This window comes from Jaculus jaculus, chromosome 5 (genome assembly GCF_020740685.1).
Source record: "Jaculus jaculus isolate mJacJac1 chromosome 5, mJacJac1.mat.Y.cur, whole genome shotgun sequence".
Taxonomy (NCBI): Eukaryota; Metazoa; Chordata; class Mammalia; order Rodentia; family Dipodidae; genus Jaculus; species Jaculus jaculus.
The window spans coordinates 174,083,317-174,105,340 of NC_059106.1; the positions used below are offsets into that span (position 1 = coordinate 174,083,317).

A 22,024-nucleotide genomic window follows, 5' to 3' on the forward strand; every position below is an offset into this window, starting at 1 on the left:
TGGATTGAAATTAGCGTTATGAAGAAGAGTAAAAGAAAAGGATAACCAGAAATAAGAATGGTGAAGCAGATTTGGACAAAAGAGAATGATATCATATGAGATAGCTCTGGCTTATTGTCTTGTATTTCCTTTTCCATGAAGACAGGTAGAAACCAGGCAATAAACACTTAAATACAGAGTATATTCCAAACTGAGCTAAGAAGAAGATAGAAATGACACTATGAAGTGAAGGACGCCGTGCGCACGACACTATGAAGTGAAGGAGGCCGTGCGCACGACACCATGAAGTGAAGGAGGCCGTGCGCACGACACCATGAAGTGAAGGAGGCCGTGCGCACGACACCATGAAGTGAAGGAGGCCGTGCGCACGACACCATGAAGTGAAGGACGCCGTGCGCACGACACCATGAAGTGAAGGACGCCGTGCGCACGACACCATGAAGTGAAGGACGCCGTGCGCACGACACCATGAAGTGAAGGAGGCCGTGCGCACGACACCATGAAGTGAAGGAGGCCGTGCGCACGACACCATGAAGTGAAGGAGGCCGTGCGCACGACACCATGAAGTGAAGGACGCCGTGCGCACCACACTATGAAGTGAAGGACGCCGTGTGGGACGACACTATGAAGTGAAGGAGGCCGTGCGCACCACACTATGAAGTGAAGGACGCCGTGCGCACGACACTACGAAGTGAAGGACGCCGTGTGGGACGACACTATGAAGTGAAGGACGCCATGTGCACCACACTATGAAGTGAAGGACGCCGTGTGGGACCACACTATGAAGTGAAGGAGGCCGTGTGGGACGACACTATGAAGTGAAGGACGCCGTGCGCACCACACTATGAAGTGAAGGACGCCGTGCGCACCACACTATGAAGTGAAGGACGCCGTGTGGGACGACACTATGAAGTGAAGGAGGCCGTGCGCACCACACTATGAAGTGAAGGAGGCCGTGTGGGACGACACTATGAAGTGAAGGACGCCGTGCGCACCACACTATGAAGTGAAGGACGCCGTGTGGGACCACACTATGAAGTGAAGGACGCCGTGCGCACCACACTATGAAGTGAAGGAGGCCGTGTGGGACGACACTATGAAGTGAAGGAGGCCGTGCGCACCACACTATGAAGTGAAGGACGCCGTGTGGGACCACACTATGAAGTGAAGGAGGCCGTGCGCACCACACTATGAAGTGAAGGAGGCCGTGTGGGACGACACTATGAAGTGAAGGACGCCGTGCGCACCACACTATGAAGTGAAGGACGCCGTGTGGGACGACACTATGAAGTGAAGGAGGCCGTGCGCACCACACTATGAAGTGAAGGACGCCGTGCGCACGACACTATGAAGCGAAGGACGCCGTGCGCACAACACTATGAAGTGAAGGACGCCGTGCGCACGACACTATGAAGTGAAGGACGCCGTGTGGGACAACACTATGAAGTGAAGGACGCCGTGCGCACGACACTATGAAGTGAAGGACGCCGTGTGGGACCACACTATGAAGTGAAGGACGCCGTGTGGGACAACACTATGAAGTGAAGGACGCCGTGTGGGACGACACTATGAAGTGAAGGACGCCGTGTGGGACGACACTATGAAGTGAAGGAGGCCGTGCGCACGACACTATGAAGTGAAGGACGCCGTGTGGGACCACACTATGAAGTGAAGGACGCCGTGTGGAATGACACTATGAAGTGAAGGACGCCGTGTGGGACAACACTATGAAGTGAAGGACGCTGTGTGGGACGACACTATGAAGCGAAGGACGCTGTGTGGGACGACACTATGAAGTGAAGGACGCTGTGTGGGACGACACTATGAAGTGAAGGACGCCGTGCGCACCACACTATGAAGTGAAGGACGCTGTGTGGGACGACACTATGAAGTGAAGGACGCCGTGTGGGACGACACTATGAAGTGAAGGATGCTGTGTGGCACAACACTATGAAGTGAAGGAATAGTTTGTATATGATACTATTCCTCAATGGTTGGCCGTGGCATACATATTGATGTGTTTTACATTTAGCTGTGATTATTTAGTGGTTAAGCCATTAATATACTAGAAAAGAAATCATCTATAAACCATGGCAATTTAATACGTCCAATATTTAACAATTATGTACGGAGTACTTCATGTTACTCAAACTTAATCAGTAGCAAAATAAATTACACTTGTACATGAGGACAGCATTATAGAACAGACTGATAATCATGTGAGTGTAAAATTTCAGTTTTAAAAACAAAACAAAGTCAATAATAAAAACTAAAAGCAAAATAAACTGTAAAAACATTAAAAGAAAACCAAAAGGAAAAACTTCACAGAACTGTATATTCTTCTTCTTTTTTTTTTTTTTTCTTGGTTTTACGAGGTAGGGTCTCACTTTAGCTCAGGCTTACCTGGAATTCTCTATGTAGTCTCATGGTGGCCTCAAACTCACGGTGATCTTCCTACCTCTGACTCCCGAGTGCTGGAATTAAAGGCATGTGCCACTATGCCCAGCTTGACCTGTATATTCTTCATTTTTTGTAGGAAAATACATTATTGTCAGAATTAACATATGTCATATAAGAACATTTGGGGCAAGCAACTGAGTTGTGAACTACATACTATCAATATCAGGAGAAAAGAAAAATGACAAAGTAATATAACTCTATGAAATCCTTTCTTCCTACCAAGTTCAAGTACTTTGAATAAGTTCAATACCTAGAAATTTTAATTAAATAGTATCAAACCATTCTTTTCTTTAAGATTTTATTTTTATTTATTTATTAGAGACAGGGAGAAAGAGAGTGTGAGAATGGGTGCACTAGGGCTTTCAGCCACTGCAAACAAACTGCAGATGCATGCACCCTCTTGTGCATTTGGCTAACATGGGACCTAGAGAATCAAACCAGGGTCCTTAGGATTCACAGACATGTGCCTTAACCACTAAGCAATCTCTCCAGCCCTCAAACCAGTCTTAATCTGTATTTACTCCAAGTTCATATGTTGTGTTATTCAACCTCCCATCACTGTAACAAGACACCTAAGATAATCAACTTAAAAAGAGAAAAGGTTAATTTGGCTTCTTGGTTTGGAGTCTGTAGCAAGCAAGGCAGCATACCATGGTCAGAGCACATGGTAGAGTGAAACCACTCACTTCATAAACAGTAAGCAAGAAAGAGACCAAGGTCTACCATCCCCTTCCAGGCCATGCCCCCAAGAATATCAGTATCTACCACAAGACTTATTGCTTTGCTTGGGCAGAACACATTTAGTATGTGTACATAAGTTTAGAGATATCCAAGTTCAAAACTACAGCAAAAATTTGTTCAATATAATTTTATTTCTTACCTCATGGACACTGCCATTAATCCTATGTGGTATGTCTAGTTGTCTTAGTCCTAATTGCTACTTACAGTAACAGGAAACCATTTGTACAGTGCTGAGGCTGGGAAGTTCGTGAAGAGCATAGATTTGGTATGTGCTAGAGGCCCATTCCTGGCTCACACATGGTGCCTCACTGCTGTGGGCATAGGGCCGAAGAGCACAGCTGGCACTCTCGGGTGTCTTTCAGACAGGCTAGTGCGCAAGCTCAGCCCACTCTACTCTCGGAGTCAGACCCCGGTGCCTGCCTGTCAGCATGCTGCAAGTCGTCTCGCAGAGACAGGTGCTCCTCCATCATCTAGAACCAGAACCAGCAAGCTACTGTCCAAAGGAAACATCAAGTCCAAGGCCTATTCTGATAATAAAGTTTCATTGTAGCCTAGCCACCTCACTAATTTACAAATAGTTTATAACTGCTTTCAGTTTTGACAGCAGAGTGGAGCAGTTATGACAGAGACTGTATGACATATGGACCTAAGATTTTACTAACATGCCCCTTAGGGATGACTGCTAGCCCACATCTAGAGAGGATAGTACTTCAGGCCCTGCTGCTCTCTAGAGAAGGACATGGGATGAGGACAGTGAACTGAAAGGCATCGGTTCTGTGCTTAATGAAGAAACAGCCAGAACTTCCCAGCAAAGTAAATGTGCAGATCTCATTGTGTCCTGTGTGATTACATAAGTCCCAATTGCAAATTCTGGCTTAAAGTTAGCAAGGATAGATCAGGCTCATCACTGGAGTAAACAGCACCCTTCTTTTATAGCAATTTCTTCCAGGCAGACACTCCTGCTTTATAAAAATATGCACCCTCCTATTTGATTAGATATAAACTATTTCCTCTGAGATAAGAACATGAGGCACCCTGTGAATTCTTTACTCTTTCAAGCACTAGCAATCTGTTCAGCTTTAAAGGCAGATTGCACAAGAGTGAATTAAAGCAGCCTTTCTTTCTGTCTTTCTTTTTTTTTTTCCTTCTTTCTTTTTAAAAGCTGCTGATTGTGACTTAATTGCATCAAAAAAATGTTGCCTCAACCAAGAGATCTCAGATTCTGAAGCATTATTTAATATGTGGTATACAGAAAAATCTTTGTGAGGTTAGCCTTTGAATTTCTAGTCATTTATGAGAAACAGAGAATTTAGTGTCTATAATTTTAATATTCGTGGAGAAGTAATTATAATCAATTATAATCAACCCCTAACAAGATTGTTGTATTTTAGATAACTTTAGAACGTACATTTCCTTCCTAAAAAGCAGGTAAATCTAAACATACTTTCAAACAGTTCTGAGTTATGAAGGACAATGTAACAATTCATACCCCAAACCCAGGAACATCCAGCAACCTAACAATTCTGAGCGTACAGAATGCAAAATCCTCTACCTACCCTAACATGAGAAAAATGAGAGACTTCTAACCACTATTAGTTTATTAAGACAATCTGTGACAAGACAAAAAGTATGAATGCCATACTTTTCAAACACTCATACAGTTACCTTTTGTATAATAGAAAGAAATGCGTATTCCCCACTAACATTTCTTTTAAACTCCTCATAGGAAGAACATCAGGAAAACTGCAATATTCCAGCTGTGTTAGGGATTTAAATGAGTCCTTTAAAAAAAAACAAAAACTTGAGGACAGGATAGATGGCTCAGCAGTTAAGGCACTTGCTTTCAAAGCCTAATGACCTGCTTTCAGTTCAACAGTACCCACATGAAGCCAGATGCACAAAGTGATGCATGCATCTGGAGCTCACCTGCAGTGGCTAGAGGCCGTAGTGTACCCATTCTCTCTCTCTCTTTCCTTGCAAACAAAAATTTTAAAAAAAAAAATGGGGATGGAGAAATGGCTTAGCAGTTAAGGCACTTGCCTGCAAAGCCTAAAGACCCAGGTTCAACTCCCCAAAATCCACATAAGCCAGACACACAAAGTAACGCATGCACACAAGGTCATGCATGCACATAAGGTGGCGCACACATTTAGAGTTGGATGGCAGTGGCTAGAGGCCCTGGCACCTCTCCCCACCTGAAAAAAAAAGTTTAAAAACTCTACCATTCACTCTCTAGAGATAGACAAGGTCTATGTTTCTATTCAGCTTTAAAGAAATTCTGGAAAACAGATGTTTAGCCTTCATCATTCCTTAAAATTAAGGGATCAAAGTCTCAGAACAAGAAACTGAGGCAGAATACAAAGACAGGAGAAGTTAAGGAGTGCATGAGAGGGAAGAAAAGCCTCTCACCTCAGAATCTGTATTACCCTCAACACAGGTAAGAGCAAGAACTTTTAACACAAGTGAAAAAGCCAACACTGACTGCCAAGATAGTGGGTGCTTTCCTAAAGACATCGCAAACATGGGTGTTAAAAACAACAAGTACATTGGGCTTACATAGGGCCAAGAAGAGGGGAAAAAAAGCTCTCTATGATTATTTTAAGTAGTATGCTATCATTCCAGTTGCTTCCTCAAGACAATTTCATTTGGTCTTTTTTCAGTTCTTCAAGTTTCCATCGCATTTCCACAATCCATGTTGTTAACTGCCCAATCACTCACATGTTCATGAACAGTTTGGCCTCTATCCTGAATATCCAACTAAGTGTTCTCTCCTCTCACCATCCCTGGCCTCCTAGCTAAGTCAGATGTCTTTTCTTGTTTGCTCTATGGTTCATTCAGGAGCATTGGCCAGTCCCTTCTTCATGAGCATTTTTAAATCTTTGACTTATACAGCTCTGGGATCTTGCTCTTCATCTTGAATGACAATTTTTTTCCACAAATCTTCCAAGTTCAGATCTTCACCTCTCCATGGTTGTATGCTGAACTACCTCCTTCAAAAAGTTCCCTCTGGTGTCATTATCCATCTTCTCCATACTAACTTCCTAGTGCCTCTCTCCTTACTGCCAGTAATTCAAACTACATATTTTGTCAACAGATCCAAATGAACATTTACTATAACATGCATTCAAGAGTTTCTCTTTACACGTAAGTCAAAGATGGATGAAAAGTGGATGTTGAGCTGGGAAGGAAAGTTGCATCACTAGGAATTCTCACATCCCCAGCAGGATGGTGGTGGGGAGAGCAGCCTGTTTCATTTTTAAAACTAATGTAAGGAAGTCATATAAAACAGCACTGCGTGGGAGGGGAGGCTCTAGAAGAAACATCCAACAAGCAAATATCACTAGAGATTAAAATAGATGGTACCAGCAATGACACTGAGGGGAGGTCAGGCTTGGGAGGGAACGGAGCCAAAGAAATAAAACTGACAAGTATAAGGGGATAAAAACTACCTTTATGCAGGGTGTGGTGGCTCACACCTTTGATCCCAGCACGTGGGAGGCAGTGTTAGTAGTAGGAATATCACCATTAGTTCAAAGCCACCCAGAGACTATATACGGAATTCCAGATCAGCCTGGGCTAGAGTGAAACTCTACCTAGAAAAAGGAAAAACAAAAAACAAACAAACAAAAACGCTACCTTTATAATGATGTCTAAAATAATTTCCTAACACCAGGATCAACTTCTTTTTTGTGGGGGGGGGAGTTCAAGGTAGGGACTCACTTTAGCTCAGGCTGACCTGGAATTTACTATGTAGTCTCAGGGTGGCCTTGAACTCATGGTGATCCTCCTACCTCTGCCTCTCAAGTGCTGGGATTAAAGGTGTGTGCCACTGTACTCAGCTCAACTTCTTAGTTTTAACTCTCATTACCCTCTGTAAGAAAATACCTATCAGTCTAAATTATTATCTACTTCTCAAAGTACCTGCATCTGAGGTGTTTCTCATCTCCTTTGAAGCTACACTCCTCAGAGTCTAGCTTCTGGTCAAAGCTGGGAAAATAGCTCAGCGGGGAAAGTGCTTATTGTTCAAGCATAAGGACTTATGTTCGATCACCAGCAACCATATAAACATCTTGGGAATGAGCTGGGCATGGCGGAACACACCTATAATCCCAGCACTTGGGAGACAGAGGCAGGAGGATCACCATGAGTTCGAGATCACCCTGAGACTCCATAGTGAATTCCAGATAGACTGAGCTAGAGTGAGACCCCTTGAAAAAACAAAAACAACAACAAAAATCCCAGGCATGGGCTGGACAGGTGGCTTAGCAGTTAAGGTGCTTGCAGACAAAGCCAAAAGACCCAGGTTCAATTCCCCAGGACCCAGGTAAGCCAGATGTACAAGGTGGCACATGCATCTGGAGTACATATGCAATGGCTGAATGCCTTGGCATGCCCACTGAAAACAAAAGATTCCAGACATGGAGGCATGCACTTATAATCCCAGCGCTGGAGAGACCAAGGAGACAGAAGGATCACTGGAGCTCAGTGGCCAGCCAGTCTAGCCTGCTTGGCCAGTTCCAGGGCAGTGAGAAGTACTGTCTTGTAAAAAGTGGATAGCACCAGGTATGGCGGAAAGCACAGGGCATGGTGGAGCACACCTTTTACCCCAGCACTCGGGAGGCAGAGGTAGGAGATCACTGGGGGTTCAAGGCCAACCTGAGACTCTATCGTGAATTCCAGGTCAGCCAGGGCTAGAGTGAGACCCTACTGCAAGAAAACAAAACAAACAAAAAAGCCTAAAAAGTAGACCACACCTGAAGAACAATACTCACCACCGACCTCTAGCCCCCAAATGCACACACACCCATGTTCATGCACACAAATGCTTGTACACATAACAAAAACTGGGTCCACACTTTGCCATATGTTCATATATTAAAGTTCCCAACAAAAACTGTATTTTAAAAAAGATCTAACTTCTGTTTACAAAAGGTTTCCTTAACCATTTCAATGCATAACAATCTCTACTTTTATGGGTTTCCCCCTATTATTATTCTAATTATTTACTCATAATAATTTAAAGACTAATGGGTTTCTCTGTGTTTATTTTTTTTAATTTCTTTGTTCATTTTTATTTATTTATTCGAGAGTGAGAGAGAGAGAAAGAGACAGAGAGAGAGAGAGAGAGAATGGGTGCACCAGGGCCTCCAGCCACTGCAAACGAACTCCAGACACATGCGCCCCCTTATGCATCTGGCTAACGTGGGTCCTGGAGAATCAAGTCTCGAGCCGAGGTCCTTGGGCTTCACAGGCAAGCACTTAACCGCTAAGCCATCTCTCCAGCCCCTGTGTTTATATTTCTAAAGTCTACTGTACATGCAACATTCAAGTTAACCCTTAACTACTTCAATTAGTGTTTGCTAATTTTGCCTTATCAGCCTCATATAAGATATTTAAGGACAATGACTATGCTTGAAGTTTTGTAATTGGTATGGCTTGTCTAATAGTAATAACATGTTGAGTCAAAAATCAATACTGAGGGCTGAAGAGATGGCTTAGTGGTTAAGCGCTTGCCTGTGAAGCCTAAGGACCCCAGTTCGAGGCTCGGTTCCCCAGGTCCCACGTTAGCCAGATGCACAAGGGGGCGCACACATCTGGAGTTCATTTGCAGAGGCTGGAAGCCCTGGCGCGCCCATTCTCTCTCTCTCCCTCTATCTGTCTTTCTCTCTGTGTCTGTCACTCTCAAATAAATAAATAAAAAATAAAAATAAAAATAAAAAAATCAATACTGAGGTGCCTTGCACAGTACTTCACCCCTGCCCATTGGCAAACTCTTCTGCAGATGTCACCACAGCACAGAACATTGTGGGGCTCAGTACAGTGACTGAATCCATAGTTCAAGGTCCCCTTCTTTGGTCCACTGCACCAAAAAAGGGTCACCCTTAATCCTGCACTGTATGTGCCCATCACAGAAAGGGAAGAATTCCCAATGCCCACACCAGACTGACAGGTTTTAGGACAAGCAAGGCTCATGGATGTGTCCCTATGACCAACATGCATAAATGCTCTGTTTGGCTTGTAGATTTTAAAACTGTTTATCACTGCCATCACTTAGAAGACAAACATTGTTCATGTGAAAAAATTAAAACTGTGATCTTCCGGGCTCCCTGTAATAACCTGTGCAACACTGGGCCATATTTTCCTGCATGGAAAACAAATCTATAGCTGACAGTAGCAACTGCCTCTATAGGAAACACATACTTGCTATTTCATTATCAGGTTTGCAATGTTCCACTATATGACAACAAGCCAGGGACACTTCTTCTCAATGACTGGTCCCCCAATCTCCATTTGCTAATCTAGGTTTGACAGAAAGCAGATGAAGAGTAAGTTCATAACTGGCTAGCAAATGGCAGGCTAGGAAAACGCTGCTCTGCTGATCCATCTCAGCACGTTGAGGCCTTAAGGTTCCACTCCCAACTAGCACCACACCTAGACCATCATGTTTTACTCCAACACTCCACTGGTCCTAGGGCTCTCAAACATGCTTTGATAAACTGGCCTTCATTCCTGCTCTCGGCCTCTGCTTGGCAGAAACACCTGTGTGTATTCTTCACTGTGGCTCCTTAGCTGATTAGACAGCCACAGTGGTGGCTTAAAAAGGATGGCCACTCACCTCCTGACAGAGAATAATTACTTTAGCTTTTTACCTGCAATTCATTTCATATAGTCTCATGATTTAGATTCCACAGGGGAAGTAAATTTCTGCGAGCATTCCATTGGGATGAACAGTCTCACTATCATGTAAAATGATGCCAGAAACGAGATATCCAAGTACTTTAGTCCCAGTGAATTTTTTTTTCACCTTGGTCACCTGGCTTTTATTTTATTTTTTTAATGTTTTTTTTAATGGTTTTTTTAAAATATTTATTTATTTATTTATTTGAGAGCGACAGAAACAGAAAGACAGATAGAGGAAGAGAGAGAGAATGGGCGCGCCAGGGCTTCCAGCCTCTGCAAACGAACTCCAGATGCATGCACCCCCTTGTGCATCTGGCTAACGTGGGACCTGGGGAACCGTGCCTCGAACAGGGGTCCTTAGGCTTCACAGGCAAGCACTTAACCACTAAGCCATCTCTCCAGCCCTTAAATGGTTTTTGAATTTTTTAATTTTTTTCCTCTCCCATTTATTTATTTTTTTCATTGTTTTCCTTTTTTTGTTTTCTTTTCTTTTCACAATTTTTATTAAGATTTTCCATGATTATAAAAAATATCCCATGGTAATAACCCTCCCTCCCCCGACCCGCACTTTCCCCTTTGAAATTCCATTCTCCATCATATTACCTCCCCATCTCAATCATTGTAGTTACATATATAAACTACCAACCTATTAAGTACCCTCCTCCCTTTCTTTCTCTTCCCTTTATATCTCCTTTTTAACTTACTGGCCTCTGCTACTAAGTATTTTCCTTCTCACACAAAAGCCCAATCATCTGTAGCTAGGATCCACATATGAGGGAGAACATGTGGCGCTTGGCTTTCTGGGCCTGGGTTACCTCACTTAGTATAATCCTTTCCAGATCCATCCATTTTCCTGCAAATTTCATAACTTCATTTTTCTTTACCGCTGAGTAGAACTCCATTGTATAAATGTGCCACATCTTCATTATCTACTCATCAGTTGAGGGACATCTAGGCTGGTTCCATTTCCCAGCTATTATAAATTGAGCAGCAAAAAACATGGTTGAGCATGTACTTCTAAGGAAATGAGATGAGTCCTTAGGATATATACCTAGGAGTGCTATAGCTGGGTCATATGGTAGATCAATCTTTAGCTGTTTTAGGAACCTCCACACTGATTTCCACAATGGCTGGACAAGATTGCATTCCCACCAACAGTGTAGAAGGGTTCCTCTTTTTCCACATCCCCGCCAACATTTATGATCATTTGTTTTCATGATGGTAGCCAATCTGACAGGAGTGAGATAGAATCTCAATGTAGTTTTAATCTGCATTTCCCTGATGACTAGTGACATGAAACATTTTTTTTAGATGCTTATATGCCATTCGTATTTCTTCCATTGAGAATGCTCTACTTAGCTCCATAGCCCATTTTTTGATTGGCTTGTTTGATTCCTTATTATTTAACTTTCTGAGTTCTTTGTATATCCTAGATATTAATCCTCTATCAGATATATAGCTGGCAAAGATTTTTTTTTCCCATTCTGTAGGTTGCCTCTTTGCTTTTTTCACTGTTTCCTTTGCAGAGCAAAATCTTTGTAATTTCATGAGGTCCCAGTGATTAATCTGTGGTTTTATTGCCTGAGCAATTGGGGTTGTATTCAGAAAGTCTTTGTCAAGACCAACATGTTGAAGGGTTTCCCCTACTTTTTCCTCTAGCAGTTTCAGAGATTCAGGTCTGATGTTAAGGGCTTTAATCCATTTGGACTTAATTCTTGTCCATGGAGAGAGAGAAGAATCTATTTTCATCCTTCTACACCATTTGCTGAAGAGGCTGTCTTTTCTCCAATGAGTAGTTTTGGCATTTTTATCGAATATCAGGTGGCTATAGCTACCTGGACCTACATCTGGATCCTCTATTCTGTTCCACTGATCTACATGTCTGTTTTTGTGCCAGTACCATGCTGTGTTTGTTACTATGGCTCTGTAGTATAGGTTAAAATCAGGTTTGGTGATACCACAAGCCTTCTTTTTGTAGCTCAGTATTATTTTAGATATTCGAGGGGTTTTGTGATTCCAAATGAATTTTTGGATTGTTTTTCTATTTCCATGAAGAATGCCTTAGGAATTTTGATAGGGATTCCATTAAATGTGTAGATTGCATTTTCACAATATTGACTCTTCCAATCCAGGAACAAGGGATGTTTCTCCACTTTCTAGTGTCTTCAGCAATTTCTCACTTGAGTGTTTTAACGTTCTCATTGTAGAGATTCTTTACTTCCTTGGTTAGGTTTATTCCAAGGTACTTTATTTTTTCTGATGCAATTGAGAATGGAAGTGATTCTCTGATTTCATCCTCTGTGTGTTTGTTGTTAGCATATATGAAGGCTACTGATTTCTGTGTATTTATTTTGTATCCTGCTACATGGCTGTAGGTTTTTATCAGTTCTAACAGTTTGCTAATAGAGTATTTAGGGTCCTTTATGTATAGAATCATGTCATCTGCAAATAATGATAAATTGATCTCTTCCTTTCCAATTTATATCCCTTTTATATGTGTCTCTTGCCATATTGCTATGGCTAAGACTTCCAAAACTATATTAAATAAAAGTGGGGATAGTAGACATCCTTGTCTTGTTCCTGATTTTAGTGGAAAAGCTTCCAGTTTTTCCCCATTTAGTAATATGTTGGCTGTAGGCTTGTCATAAATAGCTTTTATTATATTGAGATATGTTCCTTCTATTCCCAGTCTCTGTAGGACTTTTATCATGAAGCGATGTTGGATTATGTCAAATGCTTTCTCTGTGTCTAATGAGATGATCATGTGATTTCTGCCCTTCAACCCATTTATATAATGTATTACATTTATAGATTTGTGTATATTGAACCATCCCTGCATCTCTGGGATAAAGCCTACTTGGTCAGGGTGAATGATCTTTTTGATATATTATTGTACTCTGTTTGCCAATATTTTGTTAAGAATTTTTGCATCTATGTTCATGAGGGATATTGGTCTATAATTTTCTTTTTTTCTTCTATCTTTGCCTGGTTTTGGTATCAGGGTGATGCTGACTTCATAGAAGGAGTTTGGTAGAATTCCTTCTTTTTCTATTTCCTGGAAAAGCTTAAGAAGCAATGGCATTCGTTAGCTCTTCCTTGAAGGTCTGGTAAAATTCAGCAGTGAATCCATCTGGACTTGGGCTTTTTGTAGTTGGGAGATTATTGATAACTGTTCGGATCTCCATGCTTGTTATAGGTCTATTTAAGTGATTAATCTCATCTTGATTTAATTTAGGTAGGTCATATAAATCAAGGAAATCATCCATTTCTTTCAGATTTTCATACTTTGTGGAGTATATGCTTTTATAGTATGTCCCTATGATTTTTGAATTTCTCTGGAATCTGTTGTGATGTTACCTTTTTCATTTCTGATTTTATTAATTTGTGTCTGTCCTCTCTTTCTTTTGGTCAGATTTGTTAAAGGTTTATAAATCTTGTTTATCCTTTCAAAGAACCAACTCTTTGTTTCATTTATTCCTTGGATTGTTTTTTGTTGTTGTTGTTGTTGTTGTTGTTTCTATTTCATTAATTTCTGCCCTAATCTTTATTATTTCTTCCCATTTACTGATTTTTGGTTTGCCTTGTTCTTCTTTTTCCAAAGCTTTCAGGTGAAGCATTAGGTCGTTTATTGCAACCGTTCTAATTTCTTAATAGAGGCACTTAAGGCTATAAATTTACCTCTTAGAACTGCCTTCATTGTGTCCCAGAGATTTTGGTATGTTATGTTCTCATTATCGTTTGACTCTATAAATTTATTGATTTCCTTCTTGATTTATTCATTGACCCATTCATCATTTAATAGTATATTGTTTAGTTTCCATGATTTTGTGTATGCTCTATAGCCTTTCTTGCTACTGATTTGTAGTTTAATTCCATTGTAGTCAGATAGAATGCAAGGAATTATTTCAGTTTTCCTGAATTTGTTAAGATTTGCCTTGTGTCCTAATATATGGTCTCTTTTAGAGAATGTTCCATGTGCTGCTGAAAAGAATGTATATTCTGCAGCCTTTGGATGAAATGCCCTGTATATATCTGTTAGGAACATTCCTTCTATGACCTCATTTAGTCCAGATGACTCTGTGTTTATTTTTTCCCGGGATGACCTGTCAATTGATGAGAGTGGGGTGTTAAAGTCACCCACCACCACTGTGTTTGGTGTTATCTGTGACCTTAGTTCTTATAATGTTTGTTTGATGAATTTGGGAGGCCCCATGTTAGGTGCATATATGTTTAGGATTGTAATGTCCTCCTGTTGGAATGTGCCCTTAATCAATACAAAGTGACCTTCCTTATCTTTCTTGACTAACGTTGGTCTAAAGTCTACCTTGTCAGATATTAGGATAGCAACCCCTGCTTGTTTTCTAGGCCCATTAGCTTGAAACACTGTCTTCCAACCTTTCACCCTAAGATAATGTCTATCCTTTGTAGAAAGGTAAGTTTCTTGGAGACAACAAATTGTAGGATCCTGCTTTTTAACCCACTCTGCAAACCTATGTCTTTTGGTTGGGGCATTGAGGCCATTGATATTAAGAAATATTATTGAAAGGTGTGTATTTATGTTTGCCTTTTTTTTTTTTTTGTGGTTTTGGTTCTACCTGTGCTCTCTTCTGTTAACTAGTATTTGAGTATTGCTTGTTTTATCTAGGTTCCTTATATGTGTGCTTTTCCTTTTCTTCAGCATGGAGGATTCTATCAAGTATTTTCTGGAAAGCTGGTTTTGTCTTCAAATACTCCTTTAACCCTCTTTTGTCATGGAATGTCCTTATTTCTCCGTCTATTTGGATGGATAACTTTGCAGGATAAAGTTACCTTGGTTGACAGTTGTTATCTTTCAGAACTTGGAATACATCATTCCAAGCCCTTCTGGCTTTAAAAGTTTGTGTTGAATAATCTGCTGTAATCCTGATGGGCTTGCTTTTGTAGGTAACTTGATTTTTCTCTCTAACTGCTTTCAGTATTTTTTCTTTGGTGTGTGTGTTTGGAAGTTTGACTATAATATGGCGAGGAGAGGTTCTTTCTGGGTTTTGTCTGGCTGGGGTTCTAAAGGCTTCCTGTATCTGCACTGGCACCTCTTTCCCAATTTGGGGGAAATTTTCTTCTGTGATTTTGTTGAAGACGCCTACTATGCCTTTGGAGTGGAATTCTTCTCCATCTACTATGCCCTGAATTCTTATATTTGATCTTGTCATAGTGTCCTGAATATCTTGAAATTCCCACTCATACTTTTCTATAAGTTTGTCTTTCTCTTTGTTGGACTGTATTAGATCTGCCACCTGGTCTTCTAGCTTAGATATTCTGTCCTCTCCCTCATCCATCCTACTGGTGAGATTTTCTACAGAGTTTTTTATTTCATTAACTGTGTTCTTCATTGCTAGTAATTCTGGCTGGTTTTCTTTATTATTTCTATTTCCTTATTTATGTCTTGTATTGCCTTCTTTACTTCATTAAATTGGTGTCCTGCGTCTTCTTTGATTCCTTTGATTTCCTCTTTGATTTCTTCTTTGATTCTTTTGATTTGTTCTTTGACCTCTTTGAACATATTTATAATCATTCTTTTGAACTCTTTCTCAGGCATTTCCTCTAACTCGTTTTCACTGGAGGACATTTCTGATGCATTAATACTTTTAGGTGGATTTATATCATCTTGCTTTTTAGTGTTTCTTATGTTATAATGTATATATTTTTGCATCTTGGATTAAGTTAATGCTTGGATTTTCTAGCTAGCTGGGTATTCTTAGCTGTATCAATTGATTTGATGTTATATATTTTCAGGGTAGGAACTTAAGGTGTTAAGTGTGGCTCTTATATTTTTTATATTGGATTTTCTAGCTAGCTGGGTATTCTTTTTTTTGATTTTTGCAATTTTTTTTGAGGTAGGGTCTCACTCTAGCCCAGGCTGACCTGGAATTCACTATGGAGTCTCAGAGTGGCTTCAAACTCACAGCGATCCTCCTACCTCTGCCTCCCAAGTGCTGGGATTAAAGGCGTGTGCCACCACGCCCGGCTTAGCTGGGTATTCTTAGATGTATCAATTGATTTGATGTCATTTATCTTTAGGATAGGAGCTTAAGCTGGGTATTCTTAGATGTATCAATTGATTTGATGTCATTTATCTTCAGGATAGGAGCTTAATGAGTTAGGCGTGGCTCTTAAGACTCTCAGAGTATCTACAAATGTGTTCCTAGGGGTTGAGTTTCCCTGATATGGGAGTATTCAAGTAGGCTGAGTGGAATAAAATACAGGTAGATTCTAAAATTTAACTAAACACTGTACGCATTCAATCAAAAACAGCACTGAGTATTTATGCAAGAGTAGTTATTATAACAACCAGATCTATACACATTCATGCTGGATTCCTATCAACTTGCAAGTGAAAACTAATGAATGTAGAACTGTTTTTATTTTTTTATATTTTTATTTTATTTGTTTACTAGAAAGAGATGGGAAAGGAAGGAAGGAAGGAAGGAAGGAAGGAAGGAAGGAAGGAAGGAAGGAAGGAAGGAAGGAAGGAAGGAAGGAAGGAAGGAAGGGGGAGAGAAAAGGAAAGAAGGAAGGAAGGAAGAAGGAGAGAGAGGGAAAAAATGGGTGTGTCAGAGCCTCCAGCCTCTGTAAACAACTCCAGATGCATATGCCACCTTGTGTATCTGTCTTACGTGGGTCTTGGGGAATCAAACCTGGGTCCTTTGGCTTTGCAGGCAAGTACCTTAACCGCTATGCATCTCTCTAGCCCTGGAATTTTTTTTTTTCTATACATTAAACAATTTATTTATCAAAACATTTGACTTAGCTAACCAAGAGTAAAATTCAGGTTTCATTTTCAGGATTCACTCTCTCCCATGCAAGAACCATGTTTTATAATAATACAATATTAAGCAAACTCATTTCACTGAATATTTGATGCTATTCTAACATCAGAGAACACTACGGTGAGTGAAACAAGCATAATTGGTCGTGTAAATTTATGACTATATGTTGAGTCATCATCATGCAATGACATTTCACTGCAGCAATTCAAAATTCATGTAGTCAAACTCCATGCCACGTTACTATTTCAAAGTGCTCCTTCTCAATCGAATTGTTTGGTAAGGTGACATAAAACAACTTAGATTCTAGAAAAAAATCATCCTAACCCTAGGAATTGGAACAGTTGACTTTACTTTTGGACTTACTCTATCAATTAGAGGACTAGAAATTAGACGAGGAACGTCCACATTCAGATACCTCTTCAGAGTTCCCAAAGCAAAATCTCTCTAGAGAGGACAGCCATGTGTTTCAAGGTGAGGATACAACAGATCTTACAGGCCTCAGTAGGTATTTGACATTGTTTCTGGTACGTTGTTGGCAAGTTGTTTTTTGGATGTGTGAGTTTCATTTGTTTGTTTTGCTGTGGTTTGAGGATGATCCCATTTTGACCTTGTTTCTCTTTCTCTACACGAACTAAAGATCCAGAAAGACAGTAGTGTTGCAATGCAGGCATATTATTTATGGGAAAGAAATCACTATATAGTAATGTGAAGAAAAACAAAAGTTCACAATTTTGGCAAATGCCGCCTCTCTCTTATCTCACTGACAAGGAAAGTAGACATATAACATAAAATAAGACTTCTTAAGTTAAAAATAGAGGAATTTGATAGTAAAGAGAAAAATATATTAGCTTATGAGCAAAAAAAGCACTCTTCTTTGACCTTCCAGGACATAAGCACAGACAGTATCAATGCCAAATAAACAGAATCTGCAACAAATCCACACAAACATACAATAACTATGAACTATGGATTAACATGCCTATATGAGCAATGTACTCATATATGCTGTGAAAGCTGTTTTGATTACATATGAAAGAGGCCACTGAAGTGTGTGTTTTATGGGTTTCTAAGCAGACTTCTAGCTGTACTAACACAGCACAATAATTGCTGAAACCAAATTAATTATACATGGAAATACAGATCTAATATTCTAATTTCCCAACACAAGGTTGTTGAGAAAATGATATAAATTGCTGACCTCTAGTTTCACTTGGACTCCACAACTACTGGTTACAGAGTAGAAAAATAGCCAACTAAAAATAAAAGAGTAGGGCTGGAGAGATGGTTTAGTGGTTAAGGTGCTTGCCTGCAGAGCCAAAGAACCCAGTTTTGATTCCCCAGGACCCATATAAGCCAGATTCACAAGGTAGCACATATGTCTGGAGTGCGTTTGCAGCAGATGAAGGCCCTGCCATGCCATTCTCTCCCCCCCCCCCAATAAATAAGCAAAAAAATTTTTTAAGTTTTTTTTTAAAAGGCTAATAGTACCCTGGTGTGGTGGCACACGGGAGGCAGAGGCAGGAAGATCACCATGAGTTTTAGGCCACCCTGAGACTACATAGTGAATTCCAGGTCAGCCTGAGATAGAGGGAAACCCTACCTCAAAAAAAAAAAAAAAAAAAAGAAAAGAAAAGAAAAAAAGAAAGAAAGAAAGAGAAAAAGAGGTTAATTACGTGCATGCAACAGGAAAGTCCCATGTTTTATTTAGACAAAAGGAACTTTCCTTATTTTAAGAAATGAGTTAAAAAAAAATTCCTTAGTCTTTTCTGTCTCCAGCCTATATTCTATCAAAATATACTTCCAATCATTCTCAAGATTAATATCAAATAGTATTGATTACTCTAGCATTCAGGGAAACTTTACAAGGATTCCACCTTGATTCTCTAAACAGTTATAAACACAATCAGCTCTCTGAGCAGCATCAAGCTAGCAAGGCAGTTACCCTTATTTATTTATGAACAGAGACAGACAGACAAAGGGAGAATGGATGCCCCAGGACTTCTGGCTGCTACAATCTCCAGATGCATGTGCCACTTTGTATGTCTGGCTTTATGTGGGTACTGGGGAGTCAAACCTAGGTCAGCAGGATTTGCAAGCAAGTGTTTTAACTGCTGAACCAGCTCTCCCTGCTGCAGATCTTTTGTTTATATTAGATTGAAATTAAACAAGCACAGGCTAAAAGGAGAGCTGAGGGCAGCCAGCTATATCTTAAACCATAACCAAAATCCTCATCTGAGATCAACCTGGGCCTCTATCTGAAAGCATCCTTTCCAGGACTTTTTTATTGAGTTGTTCAGTCTCTCATAAACCATGGTCTAGACCCTCAGAGTCTCTCTTCTACAAAACATGTACAGAACCCTCCTCAAAACAGCTGCTCCTTCCTTGGGCCTGCATCCCAGTATAAAGAACGTCATACACACCAGTCTAACTCAATTCTGAGTCTCTAGGACAGCCCAGCTGTGAGGGTGCCAGAGTACAAATGCTCACATCAAGAAAATGAGATGCTAGCCAGGTGTGGTGGCGCACGCCTTTAATCCCAGTACACAGGAGACAGAGGTAGGATGACTGCCATGAGTTAGAGGTCACCCTGAGACTCCATAGTGAATCCCAGGTCAGCCTGGGCTAGAGTGACACCGTACCTCAAAAAAAAAAAAAGAAAAGAAAAAGAAAGAAAGAAAGAAAAGAAAATGAGATGCTAACCAGATGTGGTGGCACACAGCTTTAGCCCCAGCACTTAGGAGGCAGAGGTAGGAGGATCAGCATGAGTTCAAGGTCACCCTGAGATTACATAGTGAATTCTAGGTCAGCCTGGGCTATAGTGACCCTCCCTTGAAAAACCAGAAAAGTAAAAGAAATGAGATGCTATTCAGCAAGTAAGGTTAATACAAAATCCTACTTAAAGATAGAAGGCATTAGACAATTTCTACAAGTCTTTCATGCCAATAAGATTATTAAAGTGGCTTCATCTTGTACAAAAAAAAAAAATCCTACCTAGCCGGGCGTGGTGGCGCACGCCTTTAATCCCAGCACTCGGGAGGCAGAGGTAGGAGGATCGCCGTGAGTTCAAGGCCAGCCTGAGACTACAGAGTTAATTCCAGGTCAGCCTGGACCAGAGTGAGACACTACCTCGAAAAACCAAAAAAAAAAAAAAAAAAAAAAAAATCCTACCTAAATAATTTTTAAAGTTACAATTTTAACTAAAAGAAACAAAGTAACTCAATGCAGTAAATAATTTTACTATAATTCATTATCTGAACAAAATGCTGACAAACAAGTTTTACAGATATTCAGTTAAATAATCAATTTATTTATATTCTCATACTGATAATCACTGATATCTTTACCTTGAGAAGGTATGTGGGAATATTGCTGAAATCCACTGGCAACTTCAGTAAGAAACGAGCTGAAAACTCACCAGTCTGTAAGGAAAAAAGAAGGTATAATAAAATTATAATAAAAATGGACTGTCAAAGACAGACATGATGGTGCACACCTTTAGTACCAGCACCTGGAAGGATGAAATGGACGGACTGCTGTCAGTTCAAGCCCAGTCTGTGACTACAGAATGAGTTCCAAATCAGCTTGGACTATAGTAAAGGTTTGCCTCGGGGAAAAAAAAATAAATTAACAATTAATTTAAATTGATTAAATTAATTAAAAATAAATTAGCAATTATTGCCAAGGAAACAAATTTAACCTTTTCAATATACAGGCACCTTCAATTTAAGTTTCCTAACATAACATAAGAAATAAAAAGGTTAGAAAAGTAGAGAAGGCTCAAAAATAAATCTTAAGCTATCAGTGACTGAAAAGCACAATTTCAAAAATCTATGTTTCAATGCACAATAAAATTTAAATGTAGTATTTCATTTTGTTCTTAAAAGCACAGATAAATACATAAATACACCATTGATATTCTTTAAAAACTCAAACAATATTAGACCCACCCCTTAAACACATTTTCTTTTATTAAGCATCCAGACTACTTCACCAATATCTGTAAGTCAATATGATATGTCACCATCCACTTATAGTGCATCTGGTAGTACACACAAAGGTCAAATTTCCATCCATAGAAAATAGCACATCAGTGAATATGCACATAAGTTGCTCATCTCACACAAATACATTAATAATTATCATCAACTAATGTTTTTACTATTTTATATATTTATTTTAGAAACACAGAGAGAGAGAGTATGGGCATGGCAGAGCCTCTCGCCACTGCAAAAAAAAAAACAAAAAAACTCCAGACACATGCACCACTTTCTGCACCTGGCTTTTACATAGGTACTGGGGAAACAGAACTAGGGCAAACGGGGCACACAGGCCTTGTAGGCTAGTGTCCTCCATAACATGTTCTATGGAAGAAAGATACAAAGATTTGGCTAACTAAGACACTTAACCACATTAACAGTTCCTGTGTGTGTTGCTAGGGATCAAACCTAGGGCCTCATGCATGCTGGCAAGCACCCTGTCACCAAACCACACTCAAAGCCCAATTCCTATTATGTGTGCATTTGTGGATGTGGATGTTCTGAGGGGCTCACACACCTCAATTACTACAGGTGCACTGGGACTACAGATGCCTGTGACACTCCATATCTGGCTTTGGCATGGATGCTGGGGAACAGAACTTGCCAGCAAGCTTGTGAGCAAGTGCCTTTAACCACTGAGCCATCTCCCCAGCACACTCACCCCTCCCCGACTTTTTGGTTTTTGAGATAGGGTCTTCTTTAGCTTCATGTAGCCCAGGCTGGCCTCACTGTGAGGCTGAGATGATGACCTTGAACTTCCACTCCTTCTGTTTCTACCTCACAGGCAAGGGCCACCACATTTAGTTTCATGTACTGCAGGGGATCAAAACCAGAGCCTCTTGTATGCTAAGCAGGCACTCTACCAACAGAGCTATATCCCTAGCTGTTTCATAAAAAGTAAAATGAAATTCATGTGCAAGAAATTTCTTGATTTTTATGATAGAAACAGCTAGAGAATCATATTCTTTTCAATAACATCATTATCTAGAGGCAGAAGTTTTCTAAGTGGACTATGCAGTGGCCTAGGTGTGCCAGGGATCCTCTGTAAAGGCAACAAAGTTACGTGCTGGGCTGGCAGGATCCTGGGTCTTTCACCCTCCTTCACTGCAAACATGTAGTCGGCTGGGGATTTTGACAAAGTGAGTTCCAATATGATGTATTTGGCTGATGAACATGACCTTCAACTACTCTAAAGAATGGATCTAAGAGCTGGGGACGGTGGCGCACACCTTTAATCCCAGCACTCGGGAGGCAGAGGTAGGAGGATCGCTATGAGTTCGAGGACACTCTGAGACAGAG

At 40.4% G+C, this 22,024-nt stretch overlaps 1 protein-coding gene across 1 annotated transcript in view; it reads right to left on the reverse strand.

Moving 5' to 3' along the window:
- The window catches only part of Babam2 (BRISC and BRCA1 A complex member 2), a 442,166-nt gene that overhangs the window by 254,323 nt on the left and 165,819 nt on the right, over positions 1-22,024 (reverse strand). The window contains exon 6 of the mRNA XM_004669403.2: positions 20,033-20,107. Coding sequence (XP_004669460.1) covers positions 20,033-20,107 — 75 coding nt within the window. The remainder of the gene's footprint in view (positions 1-20,032; positions 20,108-22,024) is intronic.